Below are 16,148 nucleotides of genomic sequence, written 5' to 3'. Positions count from 1 at the left end.
TAGGCTCATCTCTGCAACATCTCCTCTGAAGTATCATAAAATATTGTCTGATGATGGGCAGTCCTAGCATTGAAGTCCCCTAGAATGATAATGTCACCATCTCTAGAGAATTCACATATATCATCATCCAAAATAGAGAAGGGGGACTGTGCTCTGGGTGGTGCATATACTGACATACTCGGGAGAAAGTATCGAATAGCAATGTGAAGATATCTGCCAGTCCCTGCTCTCAATCTCACCCACATGTACCTAGCTTGCTCATCCCTGCGAGCTATATGTATCAATGGCTGCAACTCCTCCCTGAATAACACTGCCACTCCTCCTGAGCCCCGCCCTCTATGCTTTGATCGTGTCTCCTGTCTACAAGCTGTCTCCCATCTGTATCCACTAATGTGAGGCATAGACGGCCCACGGGCCTGATGTGTCTCAGAGTAGAAGATGATGTCTCTCCCAGTAAAACTCTCCTCAAAAGCACCCACATCAAGACGCATAGATCCATTACAATTCTAGGTAGCAACTTTGAGTGCGGTCCCATAGGCCTCACACCGTCATGTGGAGCGTGGCTCCAATATCACCACTCTTCCATCTCGGTAGAAAGCAATCTTACCTTTTTCCCTTGCCGCTCTAATCTCTGGCATTACCTCCTGCATATGGGCGACCTGTGAGAGGGTAAGGTCTTAGGTCATCCCCGAGAAAGATGCCCATCTTCTTAAGAGATGGTCTCTTCTTCAAGAATTCCTTCTTCGCTTCCATGGAGGGAAAACGAAGGATGAGTGCCCTAGATAGAGAGAGAGAGAGAGTTCAAAGGCTTCAAGACTCAAGAATTTTAATTTTTTGTGCATAACATCTGCATTATCCTGCCACCTGCAAGTTCGTCCATATAGCCCACTTGCTCTTCCCCAACAATCCTACGGTATTTTGCAAACAAGGCGTCACCTCGGGAGTCGACTATAACTAACAAGGGCATGGCAGGTAAGAGATCAAGGGCCCGTATCAATCTTCAGTGCCCACATCAATTGGGTGTCATAGGTCTTGTCGAGAAAGTAAGCTTGCATACTCTCATGTAAGTGAGGTTACTTTTACGCTGCAGGTAATCAGTGTTAGGGAAAAACCATTTTCCCAAACAAACAAAATTCATTTCCTGAATTTGCCAAGAGGAAATCTTTAAAAACTAGGTTTTTTATTTTATTTTTCAGACTATTTTTCTCTCTTTTGGGGCGGAATTTCTCCTTTTGCGCTTGCCCTCAACCGGCATTTTGAAATCGAAAACGGTATGATATTATGCTGAGACACATTTTTTCACAAGTTCTTGCTTGCCCCTTGTGTAACTGAGGTTACTTTTAAAATGCAGGTAGTCCAAGATTACCTTTGACTCGAGATTGCTTTGCCCTGGTAACCTCAGTCTAAAAATAACCTCAATTACACGAGAGTACTTTTTAACCCAGTACCCGGTACTAGGTTGTCCAAGATTACCGTTGACTCGAGATTAGTTTGCCCAGGTAACCTCAGTTTAAGAGTAACCTCAATCACACGTGAGTACTTTTTAACCCAATACCTGCTACCCAAGGTTACCTTTGACTCAAGATTACTTTGCCCCAAGGCTGGTGAGAATTACGGCTCTTGTTCATCCCACCAATCAAGGCCAAAAACACTTTCCTAGCCCAAGAAAATAATGGCACACTTGAAATTCTTCCAGATTTTAGGTCAAATTTTGAAGCATTTGCCGGTATTTACACCAAAACTTGTAATATTTTGCCCGGTATTTTCTAGGCAAGCTTGGAATCTAGCCGGCTTTTGTAATTTTAGCTAGTGAAAAATACACTAAACCCAAGGTCTTTACCAAGCACCAATGTCAGGAAAGTCTTTTTCCCTTTTGCTCATTGTAAAGATGCAAATTGAATGTACTAGTAGAATTTTCCACATTTGCATAACTTTTGAACTATTTCCTTGTATGTTTTGTAGCTTTTCCTTCCCTTTAACGTGATTTGAAACCGATTGATCTGTATTTCCAACCGAATCCAGGTTAAGCTGAGGCAAACCTTCCTCAAATACTGCATCGGACTGACCCCACGTAGATCCCACCCGCTCGTGCCAAAGATATAGCTAAGGCAAGGCATCATTGTAACTTCTCAGCTCTAAAATGAGCTGTCCCTGTAATAGCAACCCATTGTGCTATCACCTTGTTTAGGCACATCGCTTTGCTTTGCAATCTTCACACACACACTTTTTTTTCTGAAAAATCGCTTTTGAATTACCAGTGGGAAACCTCAAAAGAGGAAACCACAGAGTATATCATATACAAGAAATGTCCAAGTTCATAGTGAACAAAAGCATAGTCAAAACACATATGAGGAAAGGGCATATGCAATGATGGGTCAATCTCCTGTAGTAATGAAATGAAATGCTATATTAAACGTCATCAAAAGGCCAAAACAACCTCTAAGACCAAACTGACACAATCTTGGTGGACCTAATACAATGTCTCGGCACAAAATATAAAATGAACATCAGTATCCGAGGATGTCCGGCAGCCAGGCGTTGTCCGAGGATAATTGCATCGGTCGCTGTAGAGAAAGACAATCATAAAGAGACCAATTTCTCGATTGCCAAATCGTCCACATGGCGAGTACTAGCGGAGCCCCATAAAAAAAGGTCTATACTGTTCGAGAGCAGGAGCAAGAATGCCGAACAGCCAAAGATGTTTCCCAAAATACAGAGAGGGAAACGAGCTCGAAGAAGCCCTGCAATACGATTCAGCAAATTGCGAGAGGCAATAGAATTCCATAACAGATGAGGAACCCTCTCAACAAATGCACCACAAAAAACAAAGAGAGGATGTCACATGGCGCCTTGTCAAAAAAGGCACGACTAGAAGAACTGCAAGCAAGCAGCACCATAGAAAAAGCCCACATTTTAAAGGCATCTCACTGCTCCATTTCTTCCTGAGTCCTATATTTTCAGCCATGACTTAGACCTACACACTTTCTTCTCCTAGCCAGAGTGTGGGCTCTCCATTGCAACTCTCATCACCGCAGTCCTGGAACATCAAGAATGACTTATCAGCCCCATACACATGATATTTTGTGAGAGTTCCACTCTTTGAGTTTATTACACGGTCAAAGTAACAAGAGAAGAGCATATAAGTTCAATGCATCACAAAAGACTCCAAGAAAACCATGCATCTATCACATACTCATCCATCTGTTTTCTAAATTGGAAATGAATAAGCTATCAAATCAACCCATAGACCCATAGCCTAATACATGTGCAAAGTTCATCTCTAAATGACTACAAAATATATCCCCTTTGCACTAATCCTCTAAAACTTTTTTTTCCCGAACTCACAAATTGTGAGTGATAAATATATTAGAAAACCAAAATAGGTTAAATAGGAAGCCATGCTCCACCTGAGCCATGGCATCTGCCAACAACCATACCACATACCACAGATACATCGGCTGAAAAAGGGGGCCACCCTGTAAACATGGACAGCAGAAGAGAACAAAGGCGGACTCGGGGTTGCACCAAGGAGTTACCCTGCCACAGCACACCCCTTGACCTCCAAGCCAATGCACATGGGACATAACGCCGAGCAAAGAAGCTTCTAAATTCCAAACATTATTTTTTCTCTTTCTTCCGTTTAAGTAAACTAACCGTGTTTGTCATGGTGCCCAAGACACGAACAACGTGGCTAATGAGGTCAAGCTTTAGGTTCTGATCAACACTTGAATTTGAGTCTATATGGCTAGAATCGATCGATGTCCCTTCAACAGGGGTGACGAGCGATTCTGGATTGTCTTTCACTTCTGTTGACGAGCTTCCCGATTCTTCGCCATCAGCCGGTTCGCTAGGCGCATTTGGTTCCTCTTGCATCTCATCCAGCTAGCTTCCTTTCTCTTCAGATACCTCTACGAGGGTCCGGTCTTGTTCACTAGCCTTGTGTCTTCTTCAGAGGGCTTGACCTCCCTGGTAACGCGCCTCCAAGTTACCCTGACCATTTGGTTGCAGGCAACATCCACCTCGTGGCAATCCGTAGCAAAATGCCCAACTCTTTGACACTTATGGCAGGCATTTGGAAATGGTGAGAATGCTAGCTCCTGTCGGAATATGCCAAAGCTCCCCATACTCAAATCAAGATACTTGGGGATCGGCTTACCCATGTTCCACAAAATGCATACCTTTAAGTCCAAGCCCGATCTAACCCGCTGCAATTTCAGGATGAAGAGCACCCTGCCCAACATAGCAGCAACGGAGTCCACATAGTGGTTCAGCCAAAGAGGGAAACCCTTTAGCGTTACCACACGGCAGAATTCCATGAGCACTTCATTAAGACAGAACTCTGGCGACCAAGGCATCACATATGCAAAGTAGGAAGCTCCCTAAATGCCCCCTTTCATAGCCAGTACTTGTAGTTTGTTCTGAGGCACACCTAGCCACATAAAAGCCTTTTCCCACCACCGTAAAATGGCAGATCTCATTTCTGTTCTTAGTCACCGCTACAGCCCACCTCCAGAGGTTATGAGAATAAGACACGAGAGCAAGAAGAAGAAGAAGAAGAGAGTTTTAACGTCGTAGGAAACTATCCCAAGAGACCTTAAAGATTTATCCAACGAGGAGAGTTTAACTCAAGACTTGTTATTCAAGAGCGAAATGGCATAACCAATCTACCACACTTGGGTGATAGAGAGAGGATAGATACATGCACTCACGCATGCACGTATGAAACACTTCCTATCCGGCTTCATTAAACAACCATCCACGTCGATGTTGTGGTTTTGGATTGCTGATGTTGTGATGGCTGCAATTCTCGTTAAGAACTACATGCATTGCAAAGTCTTGGCCAAAAGACTAGATCCTTTTTTTTTTCCCAAAACTCACAATGGTGAGTGGGTTATATTATCAAAACCAAAAAAATACATCATCATGCCATGCTCATGTCGAGCCATGACCACTTAACAAGACCATAATTACATGGGCTAAAAGGGGTGCCACCCCATGACAGAGAAATAGGGCCTATATCCTTACGAAGAAGGGTCACTCATCGCTGCGCCACAAGCCTTGTTCCATTTATCAATGTTCATCCGTTTGCCAATGGAGATAATCGCTCCCCTGCTTTCTTAAGTTATCTCTGTGAACCTAGCTATTTCCAAGGTATTTTCAAAGACTCCATAGTTTTTGGCCTTCCAGACCTGCTTGAAGTAGCAAAATCTAACAATTTGAGTTACGATAAGGCAAAAGACTAGATCCTTATGCCATGCATCTTTTACATCGACTTTAATTCAAAACAAGATTTACTTTTTCTTTTCTAACCCGCTCCTCAAAATAGCCAAGTGTAACTGGAAGGAGTTTTTGAAACCTGTTAAAAGATTCTTATGGAGGAAGAACACTAAAGCCTTGTCGTCGTGACAATGGGCAAAGTGGGAAGGTATCACTCGACAGTTGGTTCAAGGTGGCCTGGGGATTCTCAACCCTCCTATTCATGTTGAGGCCCAATGTGCCAAGTTTGTGGTCTCGATCCCAAAACAGGACCAATCTTGGGCTATCATGACCAAGGATATGATAGACAAGGCAAAACTTTGCTCCGATGGTGGTCAGTGGAAAAGGATCGAGGTGCACGACAAACTTTTCGCCCCTAGGTGGTCTAGCTTGAGATTGGGTGGCATCACGGGAGAGCTGGTGTTGAAGTGCAATAGAGCAACAGGGGTACTAGAATAGGGTGAATTAACCAAATACTTCCATAACTCCATCTCCCACTGGTCCCCTTGGTTGTCTAAAGCTGCTAGTGTTACCCTAAAACCTTATTGGAGAGGAACTGCAAGAAGGATGAATAATAAAGGACTCCAACGGTAGATCCATTTCTAGGATGGAAATAGCAAGTGCTGGAAATCCTCTGACCAGGTAACTGCCCAATTTCAACTTAATGGCACTGAGAAGCTTCTTGTCAACAAAGATGTAGAAGGCTTGGACAATATTCCAATGCCGATGAGTGAATCACATTTGAATCAAGAGGATCTTTGAAAAGTAACGCATTCCAAGATTGCCACATAGCTCTTAAAACAGTAGCTCTTACTATACATAAGTCATTTAAAAGGTCAAGATTGTCAATGTGTCTTGATCCCATAGCAAGGTCACATCTATAGACTGGGGTTCCCAAATGAGAAAAGACCCTCTCGTAGATTGAATCTGTGAACACTCTGATTTTCGCACCAGAAACTCATTTTTTGAAGAAATTAACACTCACCAAAGCCCATGTTAGTGAATAAATCTCTGAATGTGCATGCATGGAGAGAGAGAGAGAGAGAGAGAGAGAGAGAGAGAGAGAGAGGACACTTAGAAAGGAAAACTTGCAAGTTATAGAATAAATAAATCTTCGAATGGCTTCCAAAAACATAAATCAAATACAAACATGTAGCAGAGTGCAAGAAAACTCTTTAAGGAGAAGAAAACTCAACGTGCATGCACGCTAGACAACGTCTTTACATAGAGTCTAGAATGTTATTAGGCTTTCTAAAAGAAGCCTTAGAGGAGTGATGGGTTAGGCATACTTTCAATGTTTTCAGTGATGATTGAGACATAACTTAAATGTTTTTTTCATTTTTAAAATAGTAAATGGATCCTTTTATTTCACCCTTCATTTCATATCCTACATGCTTTACTTTTCTTGCATTCTATTGTTTTAGAATGTTAAAGTGAAGATTCACCTTGCATAATTCTAGTAATTTCTATAGATATATACACACACACACACACACACATTGATGAGTTCTTTTTATTTCACATTTCATTGCACAACCTCACATGGCTTGATTTTTCTTGCATTCTATAAATTAATTCTAATCAATCTTCGAGAAAGTCTCTTTTATTAAGCGGTCAATGGCCAAATTTCCTCGTCATCACAAAGAAGAGAACCGGAAATACTAGCATAATTTTGCAAGATTTTTGAACTATTTTCTCACATACTTCACCGTTTTACTTCCCTTTACCTTGGTTTGCAACCGGCTAGTCTCGATTTTCAACAGGCTCAAGGCTAAGCTGAAGCAATCCTTTCCGAACACCGATTCCAGTTAAACTCAACCTAATGACTTTATCACTTTCTTATTGTTTTTAGAAAGCCACCGAGACCCTTTCACTTGTTTTTTACACTGTCACCCTTCACTTTTGCTATTTTAAAGTAATAAAAGGTTTTTCTTTTTTGGGCATTGTAGGTATCTACCTATTTATACTCTTTTGAAAAGCAAGATGGTTTTCTATACCTTCATACTCATTCTTCATCACAAGAGATCATTTTTCATGGGAACCTTTGATGTGATGAACGATACTCGATCTGTTTAATAAGACTCTATGTCTTGCAAATTTTCCTTTCTTGGTGTCCACCCTCTCTCTCTCTCTCTCTCTCTCTCTCTCTCTCTCTCTCTCTCTCTCTCTCTCTCTCTCTCTCAGGTGTGCCAAATAGAGCCAGAGATAGAGCTACATTACATATGTCACTGCCCAGTATACTATGAGGTACGAGGCCGCTTTCACTATCTATTCAGAGGGTTTTGGGCCACCTTCTAGAGTCATGAGATACCAGGATCAAAGATGCCTCAGATTATACTTACTGGAGATTTGCAAACACAAAGAGGACCTCTTGAAGAGGGGCACAATGAGAGAGATCCAGCGACAGCGGAAGATTACAGATTTCTTTCAGTCACAGACAGAGGAGTTCGAGCAACCCCCACAACACAACAACACCAGAGGCACCAAAAGCATACTGCTTGATCGAGCAATAGAGTTGGGACGGTCCCATCGCCCACGGATGAGAGGGCCCTCTCGATATCGACGCAAATTGCGACAGAGGATCCATACCATACTGGCGCGGCATAGGAGCCGTCCCGGATACTAATGTATATGTATATGATGCCTCGACTGTCAAAGAGCTCCATTGTATCAACTCACCTTTTGTATTCCCCTTGTATCAGCTTTCACCCCACCCCTACCCACTATTTTCTTTTCAGTTCTTTGTACTTTTTGTATCCAGACATGGTAGTAGATTCACCACATGTAACCTTTTGATCTCATAGGTCATTTTGGCCTTTTGAAGACGTTAATATTACATTTCCCCTCTCTCTCTCTCTCTCTCTCTCTCTCTCTCTCTCTCTCTCTCTCTCTCTCTCGCGCGCAGAGAGAGAGAGAGAGAGAGAGAGAGAGAGAGAGACGAGGTTTCTTGGAATTGTTCCTGGGGCAACCTCCTCCTCCTAGGATTTAGTTAGATATCGGGGGGCTTGCCATTGTGGCAAGCCACCATTGATCTGATACCTGGAAGCACACCACCGAACCGGCCACCTACCGTGTGAGTCGAGCCCAGAATGAAGAAATTATGAACCAAGTGAAAGACCTGAAAAAGGGTCTTGTCCAGCCGTGTACTTCACCGTACTGCTCTCCAGTGTTGCTGGTTTGGAAGAAAGATGGATCTTGGAGAATGTGCATCAATTATAGAGCTCTCAATAAAATCACCATCAAGAACAGATTTCCAATTCCCAGGCTCGATGATATTCTAGACTGACTATAGGGATCCTCTTGTTTCAGCAGGATTGATTTAAAGAGCGGATATCATCAGATCCGAATCGCGCCGGGAGATGTCTACAAGACAGCTTTTCGGATGACTTTTGCGTTATTTGAGTTTTTAGTGATGCCTTTTGGCTTTACCAATGCTCCTGTGACATTTAACCGGATGATGGACAGGATTTTTCGAGAGTGCAGACTATTTGTTGGCACTTTCTTTGACGATATCATTGTTTTCTCCAAGGATGAGGCAGAACATAGAGAACATCTGTTGCAGGTCTTTCAAGCATTATGAGATCACAAGTTGGTGATTAATTTAAAAAAAAGTGAATTTTTTGGAGAAGATGCTCTCTGTAGAAAGCCGTCTTTGTGCCCATCTCCTGTGCTGGCTGTATCCATGTCCACCTGGTGTCTAGCTGAGTCAGGTCCTGGCGGATGAGCCTGGTGATCTCGGACTGTGTAAGAGTCAGAGAGGGTGCATCCAGTGAGTACTGGAAGGGGGGCAATATGTCTATACCGAACCCATGCGCCTGGAACCATGATGTCATCTCCCCATACCAACATGTTGTATCTCCCTGCATGGCTAATTGTCGAGGGGACTCAAGTGCAAGGCGGGCGTATCTGTCTCTAGTAAGTTCCCACATGCGGTGTATGAAGGAGACAAATCTAGACAAATCTGGTGAGTGCCTCAACCACTAGTGGGGGGGGGGGGGGGGGGGGGGGGGGGGGGGGGGAGCAGCTAGCTCTGCTCGGATAATGGCACGTGGTACTCAAGCCTTGGCTCTAATGAGCCGCGAGATCATAGAGACCAGGGGCTTCTCCATGTCCCCCCATCCATCAGTGCGACCTATCCTCCCATGATGATCCAATGAAGGCCCTCATATCTCAACTCCATAGAGCAATGCGGAAGCCACCAAAGTGTCAATAAGCCAGAGCTTCATCCTAGGCTCTTGAAACTGAACCTATGAACACATCCTCTCCAATCTACCCAATGCCTAATGGGCTCTGGTCAATCTAGTCTCTGCTGCTCTCCTCAATGAAAATGCTGGTCCACTAAAAACCACTCCAAGGTAAGTGTAAGCATCTGTATATTCCACTGTCTCCTGGCCGTATGTGAATGCGGACGCTGACCTCCTGATCCACTGTGGGGTGGTATTAAATACCATGACCTTGGTTTTACCAAGGTTGACAGACAAACCACTTTCATCCGCAAACCTATTCAAAGCATCCAAGTGACGTTGCATCCCTTCCAGAAAGTCGGAGATCAACACAATATCATCAGCATATGACAATAGCGGAATCCATGTCCTTGCCAGCGGTGCACCTTTATCACCATCTCTCAATGTAGTCAAAAACCTCATCCACATACATACCAAATAGAGTAGGAGAGAGTGGGCAGCCCTGCTTCACCCCAATAGTGGAGTGAACCGGTGTAGATAGACCCTCAGAGGTGACTGATCTGTACAATGAGGTGTAGATAGACCCTCTGAGGTGACTGATCTGTACAATGCCATGATCCCCCAAATGAGCTCTGTAGGTACTCCCATCTCCTGTAATCTGCGCATCAATCTAGCTCTAGGTACTGTGTCAAAAGCTTTGCAAAAGTCCACAAAGCTACAATAGATCCCTCTCCCACGGGATCTGCCCTCCTCGATGATGGCAATGGCCCTTAGTGTCAAGATATGGTCAAGAGTAGAAAAACCTCTCCCGAACCCTCCTGCCCAGTTGCATGCATTCCCTCTTTCTCTCTGCCCATCTACTCAGCTATTGCTCAAGAATGGATACGTACAACCATGCCAATGTGTGTCCAATCATGATACTGCGATAATTCCCAGGCTCCATAGGATCTCCTGATTTGAAGATATGTACAATCGTAGATAGGCTCCAAGTATCAGACAAGCCCTCACACATGGCACGGTTAAACATAACTGCTAGAAGCTCTGCTAGTAGATCTCTCGCATGCATGAAATGCTCTCCCAGTCCTCATCCTGTCAATGGCCTTCTTCACCATCTCAGTGGTGAAAAAAGCATATAGCTCGCAGGGATGAGCAAGCTAGGTACATGTGGGTGAGATTGAGAGCAGAGACGGGCAGATATCTTTACATTGCTATTTGCTATTTTTCCCCAAGTACGTCAGTATATGCACCACCCAGAGGACAGTCCCCCTTCTCTATTTTGGATGATGACATATGGGAATTCTCTAGAGATGGTGACAATATCATTCTAGGGGATTTAATGCTAGGATTGCCCATCATCAGACAGTATTTTATGATACTTCAGAGGAGATGCTGAGAGTTGGATGTTGCAGAGACGGGCCTATCCAGACTATCACAGGATGGGGAACATACTGAGTATGGACGGCACTTGATAGACATGGGGACTGCACATGGATAGGCCATCTTGAATGGCCTACAGAGATTTCCCGCTGCGGGAGGTTCACATGCTTTCCACACAGACATGGAGCCAGCACAATGGATTATGTCATGGCACAACCGAGCCTCATCTCTAGTATCCAGGATCTCATAGTTGGGCCCAGACCTGTTGGGTGGCAGTGGATCATGCTATTGTGTTGTTGACCATCTCCTTTCCGTTCAGTGTAGCACACAGTCCACGGGTAGCAGCCCCTACTTGCTACACCTTCACGCGGGAGACGGATTTTGTATACATAGTCAGGATCTACAGACGCCTATGCACTGAGGAGCCAAGGCGATCTCTAGAGGAGCTTACTACTATACTGACACAAACATTAGATGATGCAATAGAGAGGCATACCCACACACCAATCCAGAGCAGACGCCGTTTTGGGAGCATGCCTCAGAATAGTTTGTATGATGAGGAATGCCGCCAGACTACAGCTAGACTTCAGAGGGAAGTGCTTTTGGGGGACATCACTCACAGATTGACTTCGGTCGCCTAGTGCGGCGGAAGAAGAGGGCATTTTTGGCTTGACTAGAGTAGGATCTATACCAGCTATTCTTGAGTCAAGACTCACGTGAGGCTCTTTCATGAGCCCCCCCCCCCCCCCCCCGCCCCCCCCGCCATTACCTCCACAGAGACTTGGGGTCAATACGCATCATCTTTGTACACAGTTTCTAGATAGCCGCCCCTTCCCGACTCCCCCGATCCATGCCCACACATGGCTGCAACTCCTCCCTGAATAACACTGCCACTCCTCCTGAGCCCCGCCCTCTGTGCTCTGATCATGTCTCCTGTCTACGGGCTGTCTCCCATCTGTATCCACTAATGTGAGGCATAGACTGCCCACGGGCCTGATGTGTCTCAAAGTAGAAGATGATGTCTCTCCTGGTAAAACTCTCCTCAAAAGCACCCACATCAAGACGCATAGATCCATTACAATTCCAGGTAGCAACTTTGAGTGTGGTCCCATAGGTCTCACACCGTCATGTGGAGCGTGGCTCCAATATCACCACTCTTCCATCTCGGTAAAAAGCAATCTTGCCGTTTTCCCTTGCCGCTCTAATCTCTGGCATTAAATGGGCGACCTGTGAGAGGGTAAGGTCATCCCCGAGACAGATGCATGTCTTCTTAAGAGTTGGTCTCTTCTTCAAAAAGTCCTTCGCTTCCATGGAGGGAAAACGAAGGAAGAGTGCCCTAGAGAGAGAGAGAGAGAGTTCAAAGGCTTCAAGACTCAAGAATTTTAATTTTCTTTGCATAACATCTGCAAGTCTGTCCACATAGCCACTTGCTCTTCCCCAACAATCCTGCGCCCATGTTTAGCAAACAAGGCATCACCTCGGGAGTCGGCCATAACTAACAAGGGCATGGGCAAGTAAGGGATCAAGGGCCCGTATCAATCTTCAGTGCCCACATCAATTGGGTGTCATAGGTCTTGTCGAGAAAGTAAGCTTGCATACTCTCATGTGAGGTTACTTTTACACTTGCAGGTAATCAGTGTTAGGAAAAAACCATTTTCCGAAACATACAAAATTCCTTTTCTTGAATTTGCCAAGAGGAAATTTTAAAAACTTAGGTTTTTTAGTTTATTTTTTAAACTATTTTTCTCTCTTTTGGGGCGGAATTTCTCCTCTTGTGCTTGCCCTCAACCGACATTTTGAAATCAAAAACGGTATGATATTATGTTGAGACATATCTTTCACAAGTTCTTGCTTGCCCCTTGTGTAACTGAGGTTACTTTTAAACTGCAGGTAGACCAAGATTACCTTTGACTTGAGATTGCTTTGCCCTGGTGTAACCTCAGTCTAAAAGTAACCTCAATTACACGAGTACTTTTTAACCCAGTACCCGATACTGGGTTGTCCGAGATTACCATTGACTCGAGATTAGTTTGCCCAGGTAACCTCAGTTTAAGAGTAACCTCAATCACACGTGAGTACTTTTTAACCCAGTACCTAATACCCAAGGTTACCTTTGACTTGAGATTACTTTGCCCCAAGGCTGGTGAGAATTATGGCTCTTGTTCATCCCACCAATCAAGGCCAAAAACACTTTCCTAGCCCAAGAAAATAATGGCACACTTAAAATTCTTCCAGATTTTAGGTCAAATTTTGAAGTATTTGCCGGTATTTACACTAACACTTGTAAAATTTTGCCCGGTTTTTTCTAGGCAAGCTTGGAATCTAGCCGGGCTTTTGTAATTTTAGCGAGTTAAAAATACATTAAACCCAAGGTTTTTACGAAGCGCCAATGTCGGGAAAGTTTTTTTCCCTTTTGCTCGTTGTAAAGATGCAAATTGGATGTACTAGTAGAATTTTCCACATTTGCAGAACTTTTGAACTATTTCCTTGTATGTTTTGTAGCTTTTCATTCCCTTTAACATGATTTGAAACCGATTCATCTGTATTTCCAATCGGATCCAGGTTAAGCTGAGGCAAACCTTCCTCAAATACTGCCACCCGCTCGTGCCAAAGATATAGCTAAGGCAAGCCATCATTGTAACTTCTCAGCTCTAAAATGTTTGAGTTGTCCCTGTAATAGCAACTCCTTGTGCTATCACCTTGTTTAGGCACATCGCTTCGCTTTGCAAACTTCACACACACACTTTTTTTTTGGGGAAAATCGCTTTTGAATTACTAGTGGGAAACCTCAAAAGAGGAAAACCCATAGAGTATATCATATAAAAGAAATGTCCAAGTTCATAGTGAACAAAAGCATAGTCAAAACACATCTGAGGAAAGGGCATATGCAATGATGGATCAATCTCCTGTAGAATGACATGAAATGTCATATTGAACGTCTTTAAAAGGCCAAAATGACCTCTGAGACCAAACTGACACAATCTTGGTGGACCTAATACAATGTCTCGGCACAAAATATAAAATGAACATCAGTTTCCGAGGATGTCCGGCAGCCAGGCATTGTCCGAGGATAATTGCATCGGTCGCTGTAGAGAGAGACAATCATAAAGAGACCAATTTCTCGATTGCCAAATTGTCAACATGGTGAGTACTAGCGGAGCCCAATAAAAAAAAGGTCTATACAATTTGAGAGCAGGAGCAAGAATGCCAAACAGCCAAAAATGTTCCCCAAAATACAGAGAGGGAAACGAGCTCGAAGAAGCCCTGCAATACGATTCAGCAAATTGCGAGAGGCAATAGAATTCCATAATAGATGAGGAACCCTCTCAACAAATGCACCACAAACGTAACAAAGAGAGGATGTCACATGGCGCCTTGCCAAAAAAGGCACGACTAAAAGAACTGCAAGCAAGCAGCACCATAGAAAAAGCCCACATTTTAAAGGCATCTCACTGCTCCATTTCTTCCTGAGTCCTATATTTTCAGCTATGACTTAGACCTACACACTTTCCTCTCCTAGCCACAGTGTGGACTCTCCATTGCGACTCTCATAACCGCAGTCCTGGAACATCAAGAATGACTTATCGGCCCCATACACATGATATTTTGTGAGAGTTCCACTCTCATGGTCAAAGTAACAAGAGAAGAGCATATTAGTTCAATGCATCACAAAAGACTCCAAGAAAACCATGCATCTATCACATACTCATCCATCTGTTTTCTCAATTGGAAATAAATAAGCTATTCAAATCAACCCATAGACCCAAAGCCTAATACATGTGCAAAGTTCATCTCTAAATGACTACAAAATATATCCCCTTTGCACTAATCCTCTAAAACTTTTTTTTCCCCCAACTCACAAATTGTGAGTGATAAATATATTAGAAAACCAAAATAGGTTACATAGGAAGCCATGCTCCACCAGAGCCATGACAGGTACATGTAACCTTTTGTTCCTCAAGGCTCGACATGAGCTTGAGGCTGATTTGTATACTTCTTGGTGAATTTTTAATACAATCACTCACAATTGTAAGTTTTTTAATACAATCACTCACAATCTGCATGAGGCAAGCAGCTCGCTACAGCTTGAAGTGACGTACTGGCCCCCAATAAACTGCATGACCGGCTGTGTCAGTTACTTACCTCCACCTACACACGGGCAAGCACCCCGATACTTAACCATGGTCCATTGCCCTCTCTCTCTCTCTCTCTCTCTCTCTCTCTCTCTCTCAAAATACATGCATGCATATAGCAACAAGTTAATCGCACACACACAAAATACATGCATGCATGTAGGAACAAGTTAATCACTCATGACAAGGCATTGGTTACAAATAGTAGTCAGTACAACCAAACTTGAGTGAGGAAAGATTCCTCACCTTCTCTTGTGTAGAAGCAAGTGTCCGATTATGCAGGATCTTGATGGATAGAGAGGGACCTTGATTCTTATAAGAGATGCAGAAAGCTCTGTGTGCACATTACACGTTTACGTTTAGAACAAATTCTGACACAGCTTTATACATATGAAATGAAAGAATTCATTCACGTGCATACTCACCTTGGGTAAGCTGCTTGCATGCAAGTGCGATTATTAGAAGCTCAAAGGAAGCACAGATGATATGTGGCTCAACAAACCGAGTAGTAGGGTGGGAGACAGGGAAGAAGAAGGGGAACAAACCAAAATGAAAGTAAGAGTCGGGTCGCCCGTGAGGGGGGTGGGAGATTCCATGCACAGAGTCGCACCCAAGTGCCATTCGACGCAGAGAAGACCAGGTCAACAGGGGGCCAACGCACGTGTTTAACCCTCCCTTAGGCTATGGTCACGCGAGGCTTAGTTTTGACTCTCTCTGACGGCGAACAGCTTTCCACCGGCATAGTTTTGTAACTATGTAACTATGCCAAAAAAGGCATAGTTGCAAAACTATGCCCGTCCATTACCGGTCATCGCCATGACTCTCTCTCTTGTATTTACTTTGCTTTCCCTCTTTCTACCTGTTGCTCACGGTGACACGCTCAGCTTCTGTCAGACGATCTCGCAGGCCTACGGATAACTAAGCATCGTGTGACCATAGCCTTAATCCCTCCCATTTTAGAAGTGCTAGTAGCAGCACTCGAATAATGTCTACTTGCTACTACTGGTTCACTTGGGTTCTTATTATATTTGCACAGAATCTTCCCAGATCCGTCTCGTTCATCATCTCTTCAGACAGGCGCGTGCAACAAAAGTTCTCCAGACGGAATCGAACTCGACCCTGCGCGAGTTAGGGTAATTGAGCTAACTAACATATCATGTTGGCTTCGTTGACTGCACGGGACTTCTTTTTATTAAAA

The 16,148-nt window shown here is 43.8% G+C and overlaps 1 protein-coding gene across 10 annotated transcripts in view; it reads right to left on the bottom strand.

The window, feature by feature from the left end:
* LOC147450456 (uncharacterized) overlaps positions 1–15,693 on the bottom strand; it is a 39,358-nt gene extending 23,665 nt beyond the window's left edge. The window contains exons 1-4 of one of the 10 annotated variants that reach the window (XR_015189135.1): positions 15,376–15,679; positions 15,197–15,284; positions 14,873–14,966; positions 2,983–3,037 (exon numbers count right to left, since the gene is read on the bottom strand). Coding sequence is in view for 3 of the 10 variants with exons in the window: in XM_086519687.1 (XP_086375813.1) it covers positions 2,992–3,037; positions 15,197–15,284; positions 15,376–15,571 (330 nt within the window). In the remaining 7 variants the exon portion in view is untranslated. Of the gene's footprint in view, positions 1–2,910; positions 3,038–14,872; positions 14,967–15,196; positions 15,285–15,375 lie in introns of all 10 variants that reach the window. The other 9 variants (XR_015189136.1, XR_015189131.1, XR_015189132.1 and 6 more) reach the window with 9 other exon arrangements.
* Between the last annotated feature and the right edge of the window lie 455 nt (positions 15,694–16,148).

The sequence above is a fragment of the Adiantum capillus-veneris genome, chromosome 9 (assembly GCF_014529385.1).
Source record: "Adiantum capillus-veneris isolate H3 chromosome 9, ASM1452938v2, whole genome shotgun sequence".
Classification (NCBI taxonomy): domain Eukaryota; kingdom Viridiplantae; phylum Streptophyta; class Polypodiopsida; order Polypodiales; family Pteridaceae; genus Adiantum; species Adiantum capillus-veneris.
This window is presented reverse-complemented; position numbering and strand designations above follow the sequence as displayed.